General features: G+C 31.6%; 1 protein-coding gene across 2 annotated transcripts; it reads left to right on the forward strand.

The window, feature by feature from the left end:
• Positions 1–13,774: 13,774 nt before the first annotated feature.
• LOC106436812 (phosphatidylinositol 4-phosphate 5-kinase 8) lies at positions 13,775–18,528 on the forward strand. Of its 2 annotated transcripts, none has more exons than XM_013877759.3 (10): positions 13,775–13,981; positions 14,313–14,487; positions 14,569–15,639; positions 15,702–15,869; positions 16,027–16,192; positions 16,396–16,506; positions 16,593–16,780; positions 17,579–17,739; positions 17,828–17,993; positions 18,080–18,528. In XM_013877759.3, exons 2-10 carry the CDS (start codon positions 14,477–14,479, stop codon positions 18,357–18,359), a joined length of 2,322 nt encoding a protein of 773 aa, XP_013733213.1. In that variant the 5' UTR covers positions 13,775–13,981; positions 14,313–14,476; the 3' UTR covers positions 18,360–18,528. The 2 variants fall into 2 exon arrangements, with proteins under 2 accessions (XP_013733213.1, XP_022570093.1); XM_022714372.2 differs by having other exon boundaries at positions 13,790–13,985.
• Positions 18,529–20,862: the final 2,334 nt, after the last annotated feature.

A 20,862-nucleotide genomic window follows, 5' to 3' on the forward strand; every position in this document is an offset into this window, starting at 1 on the left:
GCCCGGAGGACCCGGAGGAGCAGGAGCGGGTGCAGCAGCGGGAGCGAGAGGAGCAGGAGCGGGTACAGCAGAGGGAGATGTATGGTAGGAGCTGTGGGGCGAAGGAGAATCCTGGAAATGGCTGGAATTCCAAGACTGACTCCCCGTACTACCACGACCACGACGCTGTCGAGGCCGAATCTGATCATCATGCGACCTGTAAAATAAAAAAAAAATAATAAATAAATATAGAAATATAGAAATTATTTTTTTTTTTAAAAAAAATCTCAAATAATAGTTTTTAATCACAAAAAAGGTTTTATAGACATTAGAAATGTTTAATAAATATATAAAAATAGTTCTAATAAACAAAAAATAGTTTTAATAAATAAAAAATAGTTTAATAATTACAAAAAATAGTTTTAATAATATTTAAAATATTTAATAAATATAGAAATTTATATAATATAAATATAAAAAATTATTTTTTTATAAATCCCAAATAATAGTTTTTAATCACAAAAAAGTTTTATAGACATTAAAAATGTTTAATAAATATATAAAAATAGTTCTAATAAACAAAAATAGTTTTACTAAATAAAAAAATAATTTAATAATTACAAAAAATAGTTTTAATAATATTAAAAATATTTAATAAATATAGAAATTTATATAATATAAATATAAAAAATTATTTTTTTTTCAAAATCCCAAATAATATTTTTTAATCACAAAAAAGTTTTATAGACATTAAAAATGTTTAATAAATATATAAAAATAGTTCTAATAAACAAAAAATAGTTTTAATAAATAAAAAATAGTTTAATAATTACAAAAAATAGTTTTAATAGTATTAAAAATGTTTAATAAATATAGAAATTTATATAATATAAATATAAAAAAATATTTTTTTTTCAAAATCCCAAATAATAGTTTTTAATCACAAAAAAGTTTTATAGATATTAAAAATGTTTTGTAAAATCTAAAAAATCGAATTTATATACAAAAAACGTTTTGTAAAATCCAAAAAAACAAATTTATATACAAAAATCGTTTTGTAAAATACAAAAATCGAATTTATACACAAAAATCGAATTTATATACAAAAATCGATTTTATAAATACAAAAAAAATCAAAATTTATAAAAAAAATTCTAAATCAATTCAACAAAACAAATTATTCAACCAAATCACAATTCTAAACCTATTATACAACCAAATCACAATCCTAACCAATCACTCTAATAAAAATCTATCAAATCTACACAAAAACCTAACAAATAGAACGTAAGAGAGTGGGTTAGGGTCCTTACATGATTTGTGTAAGAGAAAGGGGAGATCGCCGAATATATCGTCGGAGAGAAGGGGTAAATCGCCGGAGAGGAGGGAGAGGAGGCGCAGAGGAAGAAGAGAGAGAAATGGGGAAGAAGAAGCGGCTCGTGGTTATAAAACCTAGGGTCCGACGGATAGTATCCGTCGGAATTCCGTCGGAATTCCAATCTCAATTTTCGCGAAATATTTGCCCGGTTAAATAAAAATATTCCGAGTAAATTCCGACGGATACTTAAATATCCCTCGGAATTCCGTCGGAATATTTCGAGGGAATTCCGAGGAACTAGTGTTTGGGGTTTCAAAACATCAATTTTTTTTGCCGTATTTCATTTCTTATACAATTGTAATGCATACCATTGAGGATTCTTTGTATAGATGATCATAAACCATGAAATAACAAATTTCAAAACGAATTGAAAGTATTCCTTTTACCGTTCATTAAAGTGTATAAGTGTTTCTCTTACGTTGTGGGGATTTCGTTCATACAATCGGAAAAGTGTTTATTATAGGGTAAGGAACAAATGTTTCACTTCATAATCAGTCTAAGACACTTAATAAGGGTTAAATAAGTGTTATTCAAACCGCAAAACGTTGTTTTCGGTTTAAAAACCCTATTTCCTCGGAATTTCCTCGGAATTTCCTCGGAATTCCGAGGAAATTCCGAGGAAACCCTTATCTTCCTCGGAATTCCGTCGGAATATTCCAAAAAAAAAAAGTCGATGGTAGTCTGTTTCCGAGTCATCATCACCAGATGAATCTGAATCTGGATCTTGGTGAAACTCTCCAATCACTGGTTCATCCTCTACGTGAACGACGGCTTCCTCTCCGAAGTCGGTTAAATCGACTACAAGGCCAACTCCAGCTAAATCTTCTGTTGCACTTAAGTTTCCGGATGTGCTTGGTTGTAGTGGGTCTTCCAGCTCAGAACTTCCCTGAACTCGGCCTCTCGGGTTGAGTCTTGTAACAGTAACCCATGGATCATCTCTGTTCCTTACCCGGGGGTACTTGATATAACAAACCTGTAACATTTAAAAAATTATTAGTAAAATTATAAATTAATACACATGATGATAAATCATTCTAAATAATTAACATTTAATTACCTGATCGGCATGAGAAGCAAGAATGAAAGGATCATAATATTACAGCTTTCGCCTCGAATTTACTGATATAACACCAAATGCATCTGTTCTCACACCTCGATCTAGAGTGTTGTCGTGCCAATCACAATAGAAAACAGTACAGCGCAATCCAACCATGCCCAAATAGTTGATTTCCAACGTCTGTGAAAATGTCTGGAACCGTAACATGATATGTTGCCCGTTCGCGTCTATCATCATGCCGAGCAGGTCTTCTGTTTTTGTTCTGAACTTCTGCTGGAAAGTAGTACTCGGCAAAGTTTGAAGTTTCTTCATTGATCATCTGTGCGACTATAGAACCTTCCACCCTACTTAAATTTTTCACCATCTTCTTCAAATGGAACATATACCGCTCATACAGATACATCCATCTATACTGTACAGGACCACCAAGTTCCAATTCTCTTGCCAGGTGAATAACAAGATGCTCCATAACATCAAAAAATGAGGGAGGCAATATCTTCTCAAGGTTGCACTGAATCACGGCTATGTTAGTCTTCAAATTTTCAATACCTTCAAGAGTCACTGATCTCGTGCATAAATCGCGGAAGAAACCACTTATCCCTGCAATTGCTTCATGAACATTTCGTGGTAATAGTTCCTTGAAGGCAAACGGAAGGAGGCGCTGCATCATTACATGACAATCATGGCTTTTCAAGCCAGTAAACTTTCCTTCCTTTCTGTCGATACAGTTACGCAAATTAGATGCGTAACCGTCTGGAAATTCCACATCGTTTGAAATCCAATCAAAAAACGCATCTTTTCCCTCTGCATCAAGTCGGTATATGGGAAAAGGAGCCATACCATTCTCATCAACATGAAGTTCTGAACGAGCACATATATCGACTAAATCTAGTCTTGACTTCAAATTATCCTTTGTTTTACCTTGAACATTAAGGATCGTGTTCATGAGATTGTCAAAAAAGTTCTTCTCAATATGCATGACATCTAAATTATGCCTTAGCAGATGATCCTCCTAGTATGGCAGATCCCAGAAAATACTTTTTTGTGTCAGTTATGTAGGTCTCCAACAGCATCTACCGGAAAACGCTCATGTCCACCGACGTCTGGCGTCCTTTCTGCACCAAAAGCTCTTAGTTGTGTCTTCAAATCTTTCCCACAAATTTCCGGAGGTGGACTGTCAAACACCCTCTTGTTCTTCGTAAACAAATTCCTACTCCTACGATATGGATGATCAGGTGGTAGGAATCTCATGTGACAGTCAAACCAACACGTTTTCCTTCCGTGTTTTAGTTGGAAAGCATCAGTGTTATCTTGACAATATGGACATGATAGCCTCCATGCGTTGTCCATCCAGATAACATACCATATGCTGGAAAATCACTTATTGTCCACATTAGTACTGCCCACATTTGAAAGTTTTCTTTACACGAAACATCGTATGTTTCAGCACCTTGAGCCCATAGTTGTTGCAACTCATATATTAGTGGCTGAAGAAACACATCAAGTGATCTCTTAGGATGCTCTGGTCCGGGAACGAGAATCGAGAGAAACAAAAACTCTCGTCGCAAGCACAAGTTTGGGGGTAGGTTGTATGGTGTAAGAATGACTGGCCATAGAGAATACTGTCATCCACTCTTGCCAAACGGGCTGAAACCATCAGTACATAATCCAAGGTAGACATTTATTCTCTCATACGCAAACCCGGGATACTTTGATTGGAAATGCTTCCAAGCTTTTGCATCTGAAGGATGTCTGATCTCACCATCTGTTGAGTGCTCCGCATGCCATCTCATTGGTTGCGCTGTGCGTTCAGACAGATACAACCTCTGCAACCTTTCCGTCAAAGGCAAATACCACATCCTTTTATATGGCACTGGAACTCTTCCACTCGTATCTTTATAACGAGGCTTTCCACAAAATTTGCATGTAACCCGCTGTTCATCCGCCCTTCAATAAATCATGCAGTTGTCGCTGCATACATCTATTACCTGATACGATAAACCAAGACCAGCTACGAGTTTATGAACCTCGTAGTATGAACCAGGAGCTACATTATCCTCGGGTAGAATACCTTTTACAAAATCAGCAATCGCATCCACACAGTCTTCAGCCAAATTATAATATGTTTTAATGCCCATCAATCTTGTAGCAGATGATAAAGCTGAATGACCATCTCTGCAACCTTCGTACAATGGTTGCTTTCCAGCATCCAACATATCATAAAATCTCCTAGCTTGTGCATTGGGTAAATCTTCCCCTCTAAAATGATCATTTACCATCTCCTCAGTACCTACACCATAATCTACATCTGTTCTAATTGGTTCTTCTAATCTAACCGCTGGCTGAGGTTCGCTAGTACTACCATGTTCATAATCATTTTCCCCATGATGATACCAAATTTTGTAACTTTGTGTAAACCCACTCAAATATAGATGAGTCCAAACATCCCACTCTTTAATAACCTTTCTATTTTTACAATTAGAGCAAGGACATCTTAACATATCTGTTTTTGCTTCCGGTTGTCGGTGAACTAACCCCATGAATTCGGTTATACCTCGTTGGTATTCTTTCGTAAGCAATCTCGTGTTCGGATCCAAATGAGGTCGATCGATCCAAGAACGAAAATAATTTGAAGAAGACATGTTTTTTATGAATGAAATTCGTGTGTAAAGAGAGTAAGAGGGATGATGAAGATATGGAAAGAATGAAGAGGAAGAGGGGTGCTTGTATTTATAGTTGAAATCCTGCCGACAGACCGAGGAAATTCCGACGGAATTCCGACGGAATTCCGACGCCAACGGCTAGTTCGTCGGAATTTCCTCGGAATTTTTAAAATCCCCCAACGGCTCTCCAACGGCTATAATATATCCTCGTAATTCATCGGTTTTTTCCGAGGAATACATTTTTCCTCGGTATTTCATAAGAATATTCCAACGGATTGATATTTCCTCGGAATTCCGTCGGTATATTCCGAGGAAATTCCGAGGAAACCAAATTTTGGGTTTCTTCGGAATATCCTCGGAAATTCCTCGGGAAATTCCGAGGATTTCATTTTCCGTCGGAATGTCCGTCAGAATACCGATGTTTTCTTGTAGTGTATAAACCAGGGGCGGATCTAGCAAGCATTACAATATGGGGCACACCATTATAAATAACAAAATTTTGAAACCAAGAGCATGGGTCATTGTACAATTAAGCCATTTGAGTTCTTCATTTTCAGTAAAACTAATGGAAATTAAAAAAGTTGTATGTGGCACTTTCTAGTGCTTACCTAGGTCCGCCCCTGGTATAAACACATTAACATCACATATCCACACATTATTCATCACTCATCCACACATCACCCTCCACAAATCACCCAACCACACATCACTCGTCCACAAATCACTCATCCACAACTGTCCTTTCCATTAAAGGCAAAATTGTCTACATTCTGTTGCTGGCCCACAACAAAGTGTGTCACATGTAAGAAATGTATCTAGATGTAATAGAAATTCAAAAAAGGGTACCATAATCAACTCTTCATGCTTCGAACGTTGAACTAAAACGAATAATAATAAAGAAACTAAATATATATTCGTAAACGTCGACCGATGTTGTCTTCTTGTGTTTGGCCATGTTCGGTTGCGTTCAGATATTTAATATACATATGCGTACTATCCACGTCTATATTTTAATACATTCGCTTCAAAATATCTGCGGCGACAGATATTGACTCCACGTTCATATTAAAACGATCGCACTAATTTCAAGCTGAAAATGTCACAAACACGTAAATAACACGTTCATGTACTATTTTAGTAATGCTCGAACATTTTGGATCTTACTCATGTTAAACGAAAAAAGCAATAATCAAAAATCCGAATTCATTAAACACCTTTATCTTACTTCCAATTTAAACACCTATAATTTCTTTTTAAATTATAATTTTTAATACAATCATAATATAAAGTTTTATAATACATACTTTATAAAAATAAAGACAAAATCTCTTATATAAATGCTAATTTATACATAACACCAATTTGCTTACAAATTTAAAAAAAAAAATCTAAATCATAGAAAGAAGGAAAAAATTGTGGCAGGAAAACAAAAACTGAAAGAAGCTGTAAATTATATGTCAAAATAGCAAATTCTTTGTGATAGCAATTATGAGGTTCGAACTATCGCATTTATAAACCTATCTAGAAAAACACTGTAACCACTACACAATGAATTGCTTGTTGTGTTTAGGAGCCCTAAAAGTAATAAGGCAATTGCCTTTTGATAACACCATAAGCACGGGTCTGATTACTATGCAAGAGAAGAGATACGATGTAATACGTACGAGGTATATATAGATATGCGCAGGATCAATTTTTAGATTTAATAGCTATAAAATTAATAAAATCTAAAATATAATTTTGTTTTTGATAATTTGGAAACATAACTTATGCATATTAACTCTTAAAATGTTAGGAATCAAAACTTTATGCTCGATATGGGGTTTAATACAATGTGTTTTCTGTTTAGAATAATAATGATACGTTCATAAGTTTGGGGAATTCGTCAACCATGAATATCTACATAGTTTCTTAAGAAAATAATCCTTCATTAGAGAACCTTAAGAAAAATCATGTTTTGTTTTTGCTAAATAGAAAAACCATGTTGTTATCGTAAAAAAGTTTTGAAACATTGTGTTAGATGTGGGTTTATTATGGCTTCCAACTTAAAACCAATTGGTAATGAGTGGATTAGCTCTAACCCTTTATATAGTAGTAGATTAATTCTTATATTTATGAGGTGGGATGTTTCTCATCAATACATTGTGTTAAGCTGATATGTACATATATTTGATGTAAAATATATAAAACTCTAGGTGTGACAGTTTAGTATTTACGGAGAAAACTTTTATTCTAGATATATACTTACTCTTAGTTGAGTCAAACAGTTGTGATTGGTCGAATATATAGACTTTTATTATTTATTCTACTTACTGTCTATAAACAGAAAAATGTACAATAAATTTTAAAATTCTATAAGAGTAACATGATTTTATTCTGAGTTTTTTTTCTTTTTCCTCTTTCCATTTTTTTTTATTTTCCTCTCACTTCCACCATTTAATTTGCTCTCTTTTATTCTGAAGTTTACCAATCACGCTCTTTGAGTGTTTTTCTCTACCTTCCGATACGATCAATCCTCGTGGTAAAATGTTGATTTGAACATTAGTGGATCACAAAAGTTCCACATCAATTAATGCTCCCCAATTTTTTTAACTTATTTGTTGTTTATATTCGATGATAATTCACTATAACATATAGATTTAATAAAATGCCAAAGTCTTCTTTTTCTTTGAGAAAAACAATAGCTTTAGCAAATAATTTTAATACGTTTTCACATCTATTGTCTGAGATCTTATGGTTGAGTGGGAAAAGACGGATTTGAGATGTCAACATGTTTTATATTTGATCCATCTGTTGTGTAAAACTTAGTTGCATAAGGGTTTATTGGTAGAAGCTATAGCTTTATTTTTTTGTTTACCTTAGAATCATTGTTGTCAATTTTTAGCTATAGATTTCTTGGCGGCAGAATTTTTAATGTAACATTTTAGCTATAGTCTTTTTTAAAGTACGATTGGTATAACTTAGTTGTAGATTGTATTATATACAAGCATAAAAATTTTATTAATAAATACATCATAAGATTTATATAATTCCTAATTCTAATAATTAATAAAATATTAATTTTAATTTTTTCCATAAAATAGACTAATTTAAAATTTTAATAAAAAAATTAATTTGAAATAGTACACAGATACATAACCATAAGAATAACAATAAAATATGAATTGTCAAATCAAACTTAAAAGCAAAAAAAAAAAACAGATGGATGATACCAAAAACTAGGGTTTTAGTGTTTACAAATTAATATTGGAAACTAACCTGTAGATATATTGTTCTCTTGAGCTGTTGTACGGCCGTAAGTTTTAACCAATGCTATAGAAACAAAAAAGTTAATAAGGTCTGAATGCTGTCAAATTAGTGATGTAGGTATATTAATAATGCTGCGTGCAGTAGTTTCTACAACATTAATTAACCAATCACCACCATAGTTTAAAAACACCTACACAAATATGAATTCTTACTTTTAGTCTATTTGTATACCTAAAAATATGGTTTATCCATGAATTATATTTCTCATTAAAAATTAGTATGTACTCTTCCTAGGTCTAGTACCTTTCCTTTTTTGTTCAACCATTGGTCTAATACCTTTAGATTAGTGAAAAAGAACTAAGTCTGATAATAGGTAACATCAGTTACAAAAAAAAAGATAATAGGTAACATCTGTTGACAGAAAAAAAGAGGAAAATGTACCTAATGTCTACATATGCATGCAACATACTAGGTGGTGGACAAAATACATACGATCAATTTGTATCCTGCAATAATTGTTTTCTGGTAATATAATAATATTAGGCCGATTCTACTAGACGACAAAAAATTATTACAACATCCAATTGCTTGAGCTTTATGAATATAGGAATCGAATAGTAGCCGCACCGCACCGTAATAGTAACAAAAATCTTTACATATATCTATATATCTATACGTTTTTGTTACTATTTAAACCGCACTGCAGTTATTCTACAGTTGTCCTGCATGTTACCATTCAGACTCCTAGAAACACGAAATAGCCTCCTTGCATATATATATGCGCGAGAAATTAGCTTTCGTACATATTTAATTATTTTTTTTCAATATAGTTGTTGACTAAAAGAAAAGGAAAAATCATCATAGTTACAAAGATATATGCATATAGCTGCATTTAAAAAAATATTCTTTCCGTTTCAAATTGTTTGTCGTTCTAGAAAAAAAATATTACAAAATAAATGTCAATTTAAAGTTTCAGGGTCGAATTTATTAACCTTAATCCCCTATTAATTTTTCTATTGGTTGTAATTGGTTAGGTATATAGGTAATGATGTTTTTCTATTGAAAATATACAAAATTAAATATTTTTTTAATCTGTGTGCACAAACCTAAAACGAGAAATAAAACGAAACGGAGTGAGTATTTCAATGGAACCCATTAAAATAAGAAAAATTCTATGCCATAGATGTTTGAACTTAAGACACTATATATATGTAGTCTATCTCAACAAACTAATTAATAACATCTCTAAACCATTTATATATTCTACTCCAAATCACTTCTTTAAATATAGATTGTTATTTATCTTCTATATTTAAAAGAAAAAATTATTTCTCTATATTACAAAAATAAATAGTATTTCTCTATTTTAAAATTTTGAATAAGAGTAAAATTTATCTTTATATTAAATTAAAAATTATCTTTTATTTTTTCAAATGGTAAAATATAAGAAAAATGAAATTTTATATTAGAGTAACATTCACCTTTGTTTAAAAAAAAACAAAAAAAAACATTAGAAATGGTTTAAAATAATTGAGCTACCATGAATCAGATCAATTGGTCCCAACTCCCAACATATTTAATAAAGCTACCGGCCCAACCTCATACTTTACGTGCTTATAACAATCGGGTATGAGTGGAATGGTATTCTGCTTATATGTGATGAACCTGAGTGTGGAATTAAGCTACGTAGTAAATCAACATAAATATTTGCGCTAATTGACCAAAATAGTAGAAAAGTCGTAAAAATCTTTGCATCTAATTATTGATTTTTTGAGCTAAATAAGTGATATATTGGGACAAACAAAACAGTGATTGACTATTGTTCATCATCTTTGGTGCACAAAAAAGTCCATCATTTCTCTTGGTTATAAAAAAGCATAAAAAGTTCATCATCTTTCGGACCTTGTTTGAATGAAAAAGTTTTCTTTTATTTTATAACAAGATATTCTTATTCGAAATTCAATAAAATTCTGGAATGTATTAAACAAAATATTTTGTTAATCTTTAAAGTTAATTAAGCATTTATAATGGCCAAACATAACTGAAATATCAGTGGAAAAATTAGAATCATGCATGGTTTTCTAACTTGAAACACAAATTTTCATCTATCTTATGAAAATAAAAACCGTGACTTATTTCATTTTGTAATCTTTTAATGGGATCATCCCTTGAAAGATCATGATTTTAAATAGATCTACATTTATTCTACAATAAAACTTAAAAAGCCTCATGAATAAACTATCTACTATATTCGACCAAAATATAACCTATTACTATAATCTTTATAACGTTCTCCATTCCATATGCAACTTTCCGGTTTTATATATTTAAAATCCTATAACTTTCAGTTATTTTATTATATATGAAACTGTATTATATCAAATGCAACCTCTTTATGATTATGACACCGTTATAAACTCTATTCAATCATGAATAATATAGTTCATATTCAACATTGGTGTAGCTATGAAACCATTTTATTTTCACTGGTGTTTTCTATTTACGAGATATATATATATATATATAATATGACAAGTTTATTAAAACTACTAGACGAAGTTCATATACAGTCCATTAATCTAAACTTTTAAATATAGTAAACCAATAGTAAATATGTATTATAAATATGGTTGGAAGGCTACATTATGAATTGAAACTATTTAAAACAACTATTTTTTTCCTTTTTGATATATAATTATGTCTTAAAATCTCCACTAAAATATTTTCGAACCTGGTTTTGCTAAAAACTCGGTTATTTTTCTAACCAGCCAAAGACAATAATTATCAAATACAAAAAAAATCTAAAAAGAATATAACCCACCAGAATATAATAACCAATTTTATTTGTAAATCACTAACTTATATTTTATACATGTTTCTTGTCTTATCACGGAAAAACAAATACATGTGGTGTCTTCATTAATCAGAATTTGGTCAGTTTTTACTTAATATATAATATAGTAAAACAATATATCACCACATTGGATTAACATCACTTTAATAATATTCGAACTTCTATCTCAAATTTTTAATTGCAATCTTCATATTTTCAATTGAAATATTCATTACTAGTATATCTATTTTACTAACAGTCGGATGATAGAATGAGAAATATAGTATTAATGGTCTGTTAATCTTCATTATGAATATATTTATTTTCTAACAATCTTAGTTACGAATATACTAATTATTTATGGCATCAATCATTTAAAATATATTAATTATTACTTTTTAAAATGATAATAAAATTAAAAAGATAAATTCGTGCAGATACACGAATTCATACTACTTATGGTATTAGGGTCCGATTGGTAATGACTGTAGCTTTAAATTTTTTGCTGTAGAAAAAAATCTATAGACTTTTGCTGTGGCTTTAAATTTTATTGCTGTAAAAATTTATGGAAAGCACTAAACAATTGCTTTGAATATTTGACTCTGCAGAGCACTTGCACAGCTGTAGGTTCTTTCAATAGCTGTGATTTCAAAAAAAAATTTAAAGTTTGATTGCTCTGAATTTGATGCTGTAGAAATAAATAGGGTTGTGCACAGCTAATACAGCAACTACCGATCACCCCTTATAAATTTATAAAATATATTTGTAAATAAAAATATAGAAGATAAACAATCTTATCGAACTATATATACATCCCATATATATATAATCTAAAAATGTACATTTTATATTCAAAATTTGGTGAGCTTTAATATATAAGATTGGTGTTTTCACAAATAGTATTACGAAGAATAAAATAGTTGATAATTTCATCGTAACTAAATTTATGATGGGGATTTACAATACACTTTTCACCTAGCTTTATAATCAATGATTTTCTTTTGAGATAATAGAATCATGTTTAAAATTTACATCCCTTCTAATATATGAAGACGAATGCACAGAGAAATATAAATAACCATTTAAAGGCTCCAGAAGGTTTTTTTTTTTGATAAAAAAAAAGGCTTCAGAAGTTAAACACAAACTTTTTCACATAGGGTAACACAAGATTTAAGTGAGTTATTACTTATTAGCTAAAAACATTTTGTTTATAAAACGAGGATTTAAACCGTAATAGGGCCATGTTGTCTGTGCATTGATATCATTCATTACCATCTAGAATCATCTAGATTTGAACAAGACATCTTGTATATTAAAACAGAAGTTATAATCTTGATTCATGTGTGATTTTTTTTTAAAATAGATATATTCCTAAAAAGTCATGTTACATTTAATATCTAATCTTATCATTTAAATTTTGGACCTACCATAAATTTTTATTGGGCTATTAATAATTGGATTTAAACAATAGATAATCCATTGAATTATAGATAATATAAATTAAATAAATATAATTTAATGTTGTAATACTATACCTCTATAAGGTAAATATTTAAATATTTGTCGATGCTAACTTTTCAAATTATAAAGATTTTTTTTTTAAATAAAAAAAATCATATTATCTAACAATGATTAATCTTTACTATTGTAAACCAATGAAAAAAAAATTTAAACTATATAGTTTATTTTAAAAATTAAACAAAAACTAAATGTTTAATTATTTACTCGATAATATAAATCTATGAAGCGAAAATTTTAATTTTTTAAAAACTTTCTAAATTTGTGAAATGTTACAATATCTTTGAATATGACAATAAAACAATATTTTACTAATCTTTATATATATATTTACGATTTTAATAATGAAATAATAATCCGAAAATATATATATAGAAGAAGATACAGATATATGTGAAAGTTTGAAACAATCTATTTAATGAAAAGACATACAGTAAACTTATTATGTTTTAAAAATTGATAGACACATATATATTATAATATATACCAATTTAGAATTGAAAACAAAATATTTATATAAAATTAAATGAAAAAAAAAACTTGCGCGGTTGCGGGAATCGAGATCTAGTATATTGTTAAAAGAAACCATACACAAAAAAACCCTTTTATCAAAAAAAAAAATCGTATAGAATAATATGAATAAACTATGTGACTATTTACTTAGAGATATACTAGTTTTTATTTTGTTGTCTGAAATATTATAATGTATTAGCATTTTTAAGAACAACTTTAAAATTAATTTTAAGAATAACTTTTAAATAATTTTAAAGCACAAATTTATCCGGTTCATATGAACTCAAGATAATCAAAATTTATCTACTACATTATATTGACTTTTTAAAATTATTCTGTGCAGAAATCACGTTTTCTGAAAATTTAACTCCACTCATCGAAGTCGGAGGGAAGTACCAAAAGTTAAAAAAAAAAACATACTCCACTGTACCAGGCTTTATCAGATCAGATGTTACCAGCCTATAGTTTTTTATATTTTTTAGGTTTTCAGTTTGAATCATACAATCGCAACAAAACGAAAAACAGAGCTTGTAGGCCCCAAAACAGTAAAAAAATAAAACTTTTAACAAAACATTGTAAAATGAAATAAAATAAATAAAACAGATCGAAAAGTTCAACTAAAAAAAAAGAAGAAGAAGAAGACTCCGAGACTGAGAGAGAGAGAAGAGGAGGAGCTTCGTGCATGGGCAACAAAGCATTTATAGAAGAAGAGAAGAGATTCTCCGATTGAAGCAACAACAACGAAGACTAATCATCCTTTCTTCGCCTTCTTCCTCAGCTTCCAGGGACTGGTGCGTGCGTATTCCCCGAATCGGATTGCTTTCCTTTCGAATCTGTCTCTTTTTGTTTCTCTAAATCCATCGTGTTACCAGCTCGTGAAGTCATTTGCCGCGATTCGAACCCGCGATTCTTACTTAATTTCACTTATTTACTTCTATAATAATTACTTAAATCGGATTGAGACTATGCATGAGCTATTTGATTAATCTTTGTTTTTTGAGTGATGGGTTTGTTGCAATCCGCTCATAAAAGATTAGATTTTTTTTATATATTTTGAAACCATCTGACTAGCTTCATTGTTTAAACCTTGTGTTTTTTTGGTTAAATCTGTGAATTTGACAGGGGTGATTGGTGAATGCCAGCTCCAGGGAGTATCTGTCACTAACGGTGGAAAAATTTAATGATCGGTTTGTGATTTGCATCTTTGATTATAAGTTATGAATGATCCACAATTATTGAGGGTTATATCATGTGCTCTGTAAAACATCACCTGAGTTCTTGTCAACATGGAAATCAGGTTAGTGCTTTTTTTTTTTTCCTGCCTTTTAACTTTTATTCTTGGTCAGATCTGAACTATGATTTTCGTCTTTTCCCTCAGGCTGGAAGAGAGAGAGTTCTCAAACGGTGATGTTTATTCCGGTCAACTCAGAGGAACTCTTCCTCACGGGAAGGGGAAGTACGCGTGGTCCGACGGGATCATCTACGAAGGCGACTGGGAAGAAGGGAAAATCTCAGGGAAAGGAAAGATCACGTGGCTATCCGGAGCCAAGTACGAAGGTGACTTCTCTGGAGGATACCTTCATGGCTTTGGCACCATGACTTCCCCTGACGGATCCGTATACAGCGGATCCTGGAGGATGAATGTGCGCCACGGTCTAGGAAGGAAAGAGTATTGCAACTCGGATTCGTACGATGGGTCTTGGAGGGAAGGGTTACAAGACGGGAGTGGTAGTTACACTTGGACTAACGGAAACAGGTTCATTGGGAACTGGAAGAAGGGTAAAATGTCTGGGAGAGGGGTTATGAGCTGGGGGAACGGTGATCTTTTTAACGGGTTTTGGTTGAACGGTCTTAGACATGGCTCTGGGGTTTATAAGTACGCTGATGGCGGTTTTTATTTCGGAACATGGTCGCGTGGTTTGAAAGATGGGACTGGAGTGTACTATCCCGTTGGGAGTAAACACCCGTCTCTCAAGAAGTGGCATCGTCATTTTGGATACAACGACACTGGAAACTTCATCCTCTCTCATGATTCGTCGATAAACTTGGAGGAGCTGCGGAACTCAAAAGCGGTGTCAAGAACTCTTTCGGAGATAACAACGACGAGTGGGCTGGCGAGAAACTCGGGGAGAATGTCTGAGAGGTTTCTTGATGAAAACTGGAGTACCACTGATCCTCCAAGAGATTATATGGGTCATGGGCCTTTATCCAAGTCTGGGCGGTCTGCTGGCTCTGGTGAAAACGAGGGACGCGGCAAGAACCCTATTGTCTTTGAAAGGGAATACATGCAAGGAGTTTTGATTAAAGAAAGGATTATGAGTTCTATTGACATGTCACGCAAGGCTAGACCTCTGGATGGGCCTAAAGAGGTCAGCATTAGCGCTTGTGTGTCCTTCCTTGGGGGGAAATGGAACTATTATCTCATGCTTAATCTCCAACTCGGTATCAGGTATTATCAATGCTTGTACTAGTTTGTTCCTCTTACACAACATAACTTTTGAAAGTTCACAGGTACACTGTTGGAAAAATAACGCCGGTGCCTCGGCGGGAAGTTCGTGCTTCTGACTTTGGAGAAAGAGCCAGGATCACCATGTTCTTCCCTAGAAATGGTTCCCAGTATACGCCTTCACATAAGTCCATTGATTTCGATTGGAAAGACTATTGCCCTATGGTTTTCAGGTTAAACATGTTTTCTTCCTCCATATACCAAAAAAATCTTTAGAATCAACAGAAACTGTTGCTTTAATAGTTTCTATCAATACGTCTACTGTATTCAAGATTTACTTGTTCCTCAGATTATCTTACTGTCCATGTTTTTAAAATGGCTTGTCAATAGGAATTTGAGGGAGATGTTCAAACTAGATGCTGCAGACTACATGATGTCTATCTGTGGTGATGATGGTCTGAGGGAAATTTCCTCCCCTGGGAAAAGTGGCAGTATCTTCTACCTTTCTCACGACGACAGATTTGTGATCAAGACATTAAAAAGATCGGAGTTGAAGGTTTGATATTAGCTTAAAACCAATTTATCTTTCTTTTTGGTTGTGGGAGCTGATTCTTGGTCCTTTTGTTTTTTTTTTTAATTCTTGTTCCCTTTTAGTCTTTTAGACGATGGAGTCTAGTCTTTGTCTTTACTTGTATATGTTTTTCTTTAGGATCTTATTTAATTTATGACTGAAAGCATCTTGTTTTTTTTTTCTTGTAGGTTCTACTCAGGATGTTGCCTAGGTACTATGAACACGTAGGGGAGCATGAAAACACGCTCATAACGAAATTTTTTGGAGTTCATAGATTAAAACTCAAGTGGGGTAAAAAGGTACGAACTTGTTTGTTCTCTTTTATATCTTAAGAGACATTATATTCCATTTCTTTTAAGCATGAATCGTTGTGCTGCTCTGATAGGTACGCTTTGTGGTCATGGGAAATATGTTTTGCACAGAGTTGAAGATTCATCGCCGCTATGACCTTAAGGGCTCTACTCAAGGGAGATTTACAGAAAAGAATAAAATCAGAGAAAAGACTACCATGAAAGATCTTGATCTTGCTTATGAGTTTCATATGGACAAGCTGCTGCGAGAGGCTCTCTTCAAGTGAGTTCTCTTCTCAATTCTTTTAATAATAGCTTCATCTGCATGAAAGGTAGCCTTTACATATCACCTGATTACCTGAATGATAATATAATAGTCATTTTGCTACAAAACCTTTAGATTTATGTGCTAAGTGAATTTTTCATATAAGTCTTCTTGCTGCAACTGCTTACTGTTTCTGAGAACATCTTATGATCACATCTGACCTGTAGCTATTTTCTAGCACTTGTCCTGTTTTTCTGTTGGATTTGTGAGGGTTGCAGTGTTGAAATTTATATTTTACTCCCTATGGAAGTCTTATCTAATATCTATATAAGAATAGTAGATGTTTTGCAGGAGAGTAAGTCTCACTGTTGCTCAAACTTGTTGAGTCCATTTCTGCAGGACCTGGCTGATATTTAGAGAACTAAGCACTGAATAGTTTTCCTGTACCTCGAAATGGGGTAAAGCAGTTATTTCCAACGATTTTGTAAATGTTTTAAATAACGCAAACTTAGTTGCAGAGAAGAGGTATACTAAATGCCCTTCCTTCAGTGCTGTCTCCACCTATACTTTAGAAATAAGATGTTTGTTATTCTCTGCCTAGTTTTAAGTTCTGGTAATGTTTTTTTTTTTGTTTTGATGCTTTTCCTGGTTTCCATACTTCCATTAGTGGTAATGTTCCTTGAACTTTCATTGTCTTACATTCTCATGCAGACTTGATTATCTTGATTGTAAGGCTAAGCACAATGAGATCGCTCTAGTTTTGCATTTGTGTGTTGTCTAATCTTTTGTGGAACCTCTTTGTTTCCAAAATGGCAGGCAAATTTTGTTAGACTGCTCGTTCTTGGAATCTCTGCAAATCATTGATTACAGTCTTCTGTTGGGATTACATTTTAGAGCTCCAGATCAACTCAATGATATCCTAGAGCCTCCCAATGAAATGTCAGATCAAGAAAGTGACAGTGTTGCTTCTGTTGAAGGTAGTTTGGCCTCAATGGTTTTTTTTTAAAAAAAAGGTTTATCTTCTGTCCAGAGTAGATAAACAATCTCACTGTTGTGTTTCTTCAGTCGGTTTGCCTCGTGAACCATCCATTCCTCCAAAAGGGCTGTTATTGGTTACTCACGAACCTAATTCCGTTAATACTGCCCCGGGACCTCACATCAGAGGAAGTACACTACGAGCATTCGCTGCTGGGGAGAAAGAAGTTGATCTCATTCTACCTGGAACTGCAAGGTTAGTCACTTCCCTCTAACTCGGACTGCAAGTTAATCTTTTGTTCACTAAATGTAACAACCGAACCATTTGGAATTGAATTTCAGGCTCCGGGTACAGTTAGGAGTAAACATGCCAGCTCAAGCACACCATAAACTCCATCAGGACCAGGAGGAATCAGGAACGGTAGAGCTCTTTGAAGTATATGATGTGGTTGTTTACATGGGCATGATCGACATCCTGCAAGAGTACAACATGAAAAAGAGAATGGAACATACTTGCAAATCAATTCAGTATGATCCAATGTCAATTTCAGCCATCGAGCCTACACTTTACGCTAAACGGTTCACTGATTTTCTCCTCAAGGTTTTCCCAGAAACAGCATAGAGAGAGATCAAATGGTTTCATGATTTGACCCGGTCGATATTCTTTCTTTCTGTTGATGAGCCGGGATTTGGCTCGTATAATGTTATTTCGTCTTTTATGTACACCAACATTTAGGATCTTATACCTTAAAACAAATTTTCTAGTATTGAGTAAAAAATCCTTTCTAACTTTTAGTTTCTTTAAATGGGAATGCTCTATGTTACTGTATTTAAGCATCCAAATTAACAAGCAAACAATGGAAGATGAGTGTGGTCAGCTTCGTCTTGGACGAAAATAATAAAGTGGCAATTCTCTCTGCCACTTTATTTGTTTAGTCCACCATGAAGCTTACCACCTTTCTCCACCAAGAAACTTACCACCTTTTTGATGCAGACAAGAAATCCACGAATGTTTGGATCATAAGGCTGTCAAGAGTTTACAAGCTTAGGTGGTATAAAAAGATCGTCACTGATGTGCGGAAAACCTTTAAAATAAGATTACGAACCAAAGCCTCATTGAATCTGCACAGGAGATAGAGTTACAACTTGCTTTCAAGCCTAGGAATCCATCTAAGTAAAGAAACAAAAGAAATGAAGTAAAAGTGAAAGTTATGTTTTTGATTGATAAAAAGGGTGCCTTTACAATGTAGAAATGAGATGAGCTTTATAGGCTCGTGTAGAAGAGACCTAACAACGGTCATGAACAAATAAGGAAGCTAGATTATTCAGAATCCCTTAAACACTAGGATAATACCCGCGCCTTGCGCGGAATTAAGTTATTATTTTTATTATATTTTGGAGAATAAAACAATAGTTTGGCTTCATTTGGATTAGGGGTGTTCAATCCAGATATCGTGTTGGTTTCGATTCGGTTAGGTTTTTTTCGGTATTTTGGTTAGTAAAATATAACTACTATTCTAAATCCATATTTACTTTAACTTTAGTCTTTCACATACTTTTGAAAGATTTCAATTGGACAACTAAATTGATCAGCCAATCTTGTTGCTTTAAATCATTAGTATATATATATATATATAAATATATATATATTATTTAGTTTGAATATTTATTAAATAAAAATTCATATGCGTTATATTTTATGATCATTTGTAACTTATTATAACAAAAAAATAATCTATTGATCACAAAATTTTCAGAGTGAGAATCTTCAAATTTCTAATAATATATAGACGTTTTGAAAAATTCAAAATATAACATATAAGAAAAAATATAAATGTTTTTATTATATATTTAATGTGATTTTTTTAATATCTTTTAATAATATAAAATTAAAAAAAGAACTAAGATACCAAAATTGTTATCAAATATTTATTATTCATAATAATTAATTTTCATATATACGTTAATCATATTAGGTAATTTCGTAGCTTCTAATTAAGGAAAGTGCAAAACCAATATTTGGTAGATTATTTATCAATTCGAATATTCGATAGTTAGTTTAATAAAAAATATAATGTAAGTTAAGATGGACCAACCTATTTTTTTAAGAATAGTATATTTTATATAGTCATTTATTAAATGAGAATTTATAATCACACACTTCTATGATCATTCATATCGTTTTATAACTGAATATTTAAATCATCGATAACAAAATTTTCAATGTGAAATCTTTAATAAGTTTATAATTTATAAATGTTTTTGAAAATTCATTGAAAGTTTTAATATTAAAATATTTATGTATTCTTATGGTATATAGTTTAATCCATATATATATATATGTTTTATTATTAAATGATATTTTTTACTCATATGGTTTTAAAATCATGTGTATCTTCTTATAATATTAAATAAAAGTTCATATTAATACAATTTTATGATCATTTGTAACTTATTATGAAAAAAAAAATAATCTATTGATCACAAAATTTTAAGAGTGGTGATCTTCAAATTTCTAATAATTTATAGACGTTTTGAAAAATTCAAAATATAACATAAAAAAAATATAAATGTTTTTTATTATATATTTAATGTGATTTTTAATATCTTTTAATAATATAAATTTTTTAAAAAGAACTAAGATACAAAAATTGTTATCAAATATTTATTATTCATAATAATTAATTTTCACATATATGTTAATCATATTAGGTAATTTCGTAGCTTTTATTTAAGGAAAGTGTAAAACATTTTTTGGTACGTTATTTATCAATTCGATAGTTAGTTTAATAAAAAGTGTAATATAAGTTAAGATAGACCAACCTATTTTTCTAAGAATAGTATATTTTATATAGTTATTTATTAAATAAGAATTTATAATCATATTGTTCTATGATCATTCATATCATTTTATAACAAAATATTTAAATCATCGATAAGAAAATTTTCAGTCTGAAATCTTTAATAAGTTTATAATTTATAAATGTTCTTGAAAATTCATTGAAACTTTTAATATTAAAATATTTATGTAATCCTATGGTATATAGTGTTTAATCTATATATATATATATATATTTATTTTATTATTAAATGATATTTTTTACTCATATGGTTTTAAAATCATG

The sequence above is a fragment of the Brassica napus genome, chromosome C9 (assembly GCF_020379485.1).
Source record: "Brassica napus cultivar Da-Ae chromosome C9, Da-Ae, whole genome shotgun sequence".
Taxonomy (NCBI): domain Eukaryota; kingdom Viridiplantae; phylum Streptophyta; class Magnoliopsida; order Brassicales; family Brassicaceae; genus Brassica; species Brassica napus.

Excerpts from the sequence above, each read along its gene's own strand:
- LOC106436812 (XM_013877759.3), top strand. Across the intron at positions 16,193-16,395 it reads TAAAAAGATCGGAGTTGAAG|GTTCTACTCAGGATGTTGCC; the intron begins GTTTGATATTAG and ends TTTTTCTTGTAG. Across the intron at positions 16,507-16,592 it reads AACTCAAGTGGGGTAAAAAG|GTACGCTTTGTGGTCATGGG; the intron begins GTACGAACTTGT and ends CTGCTCTGATAG.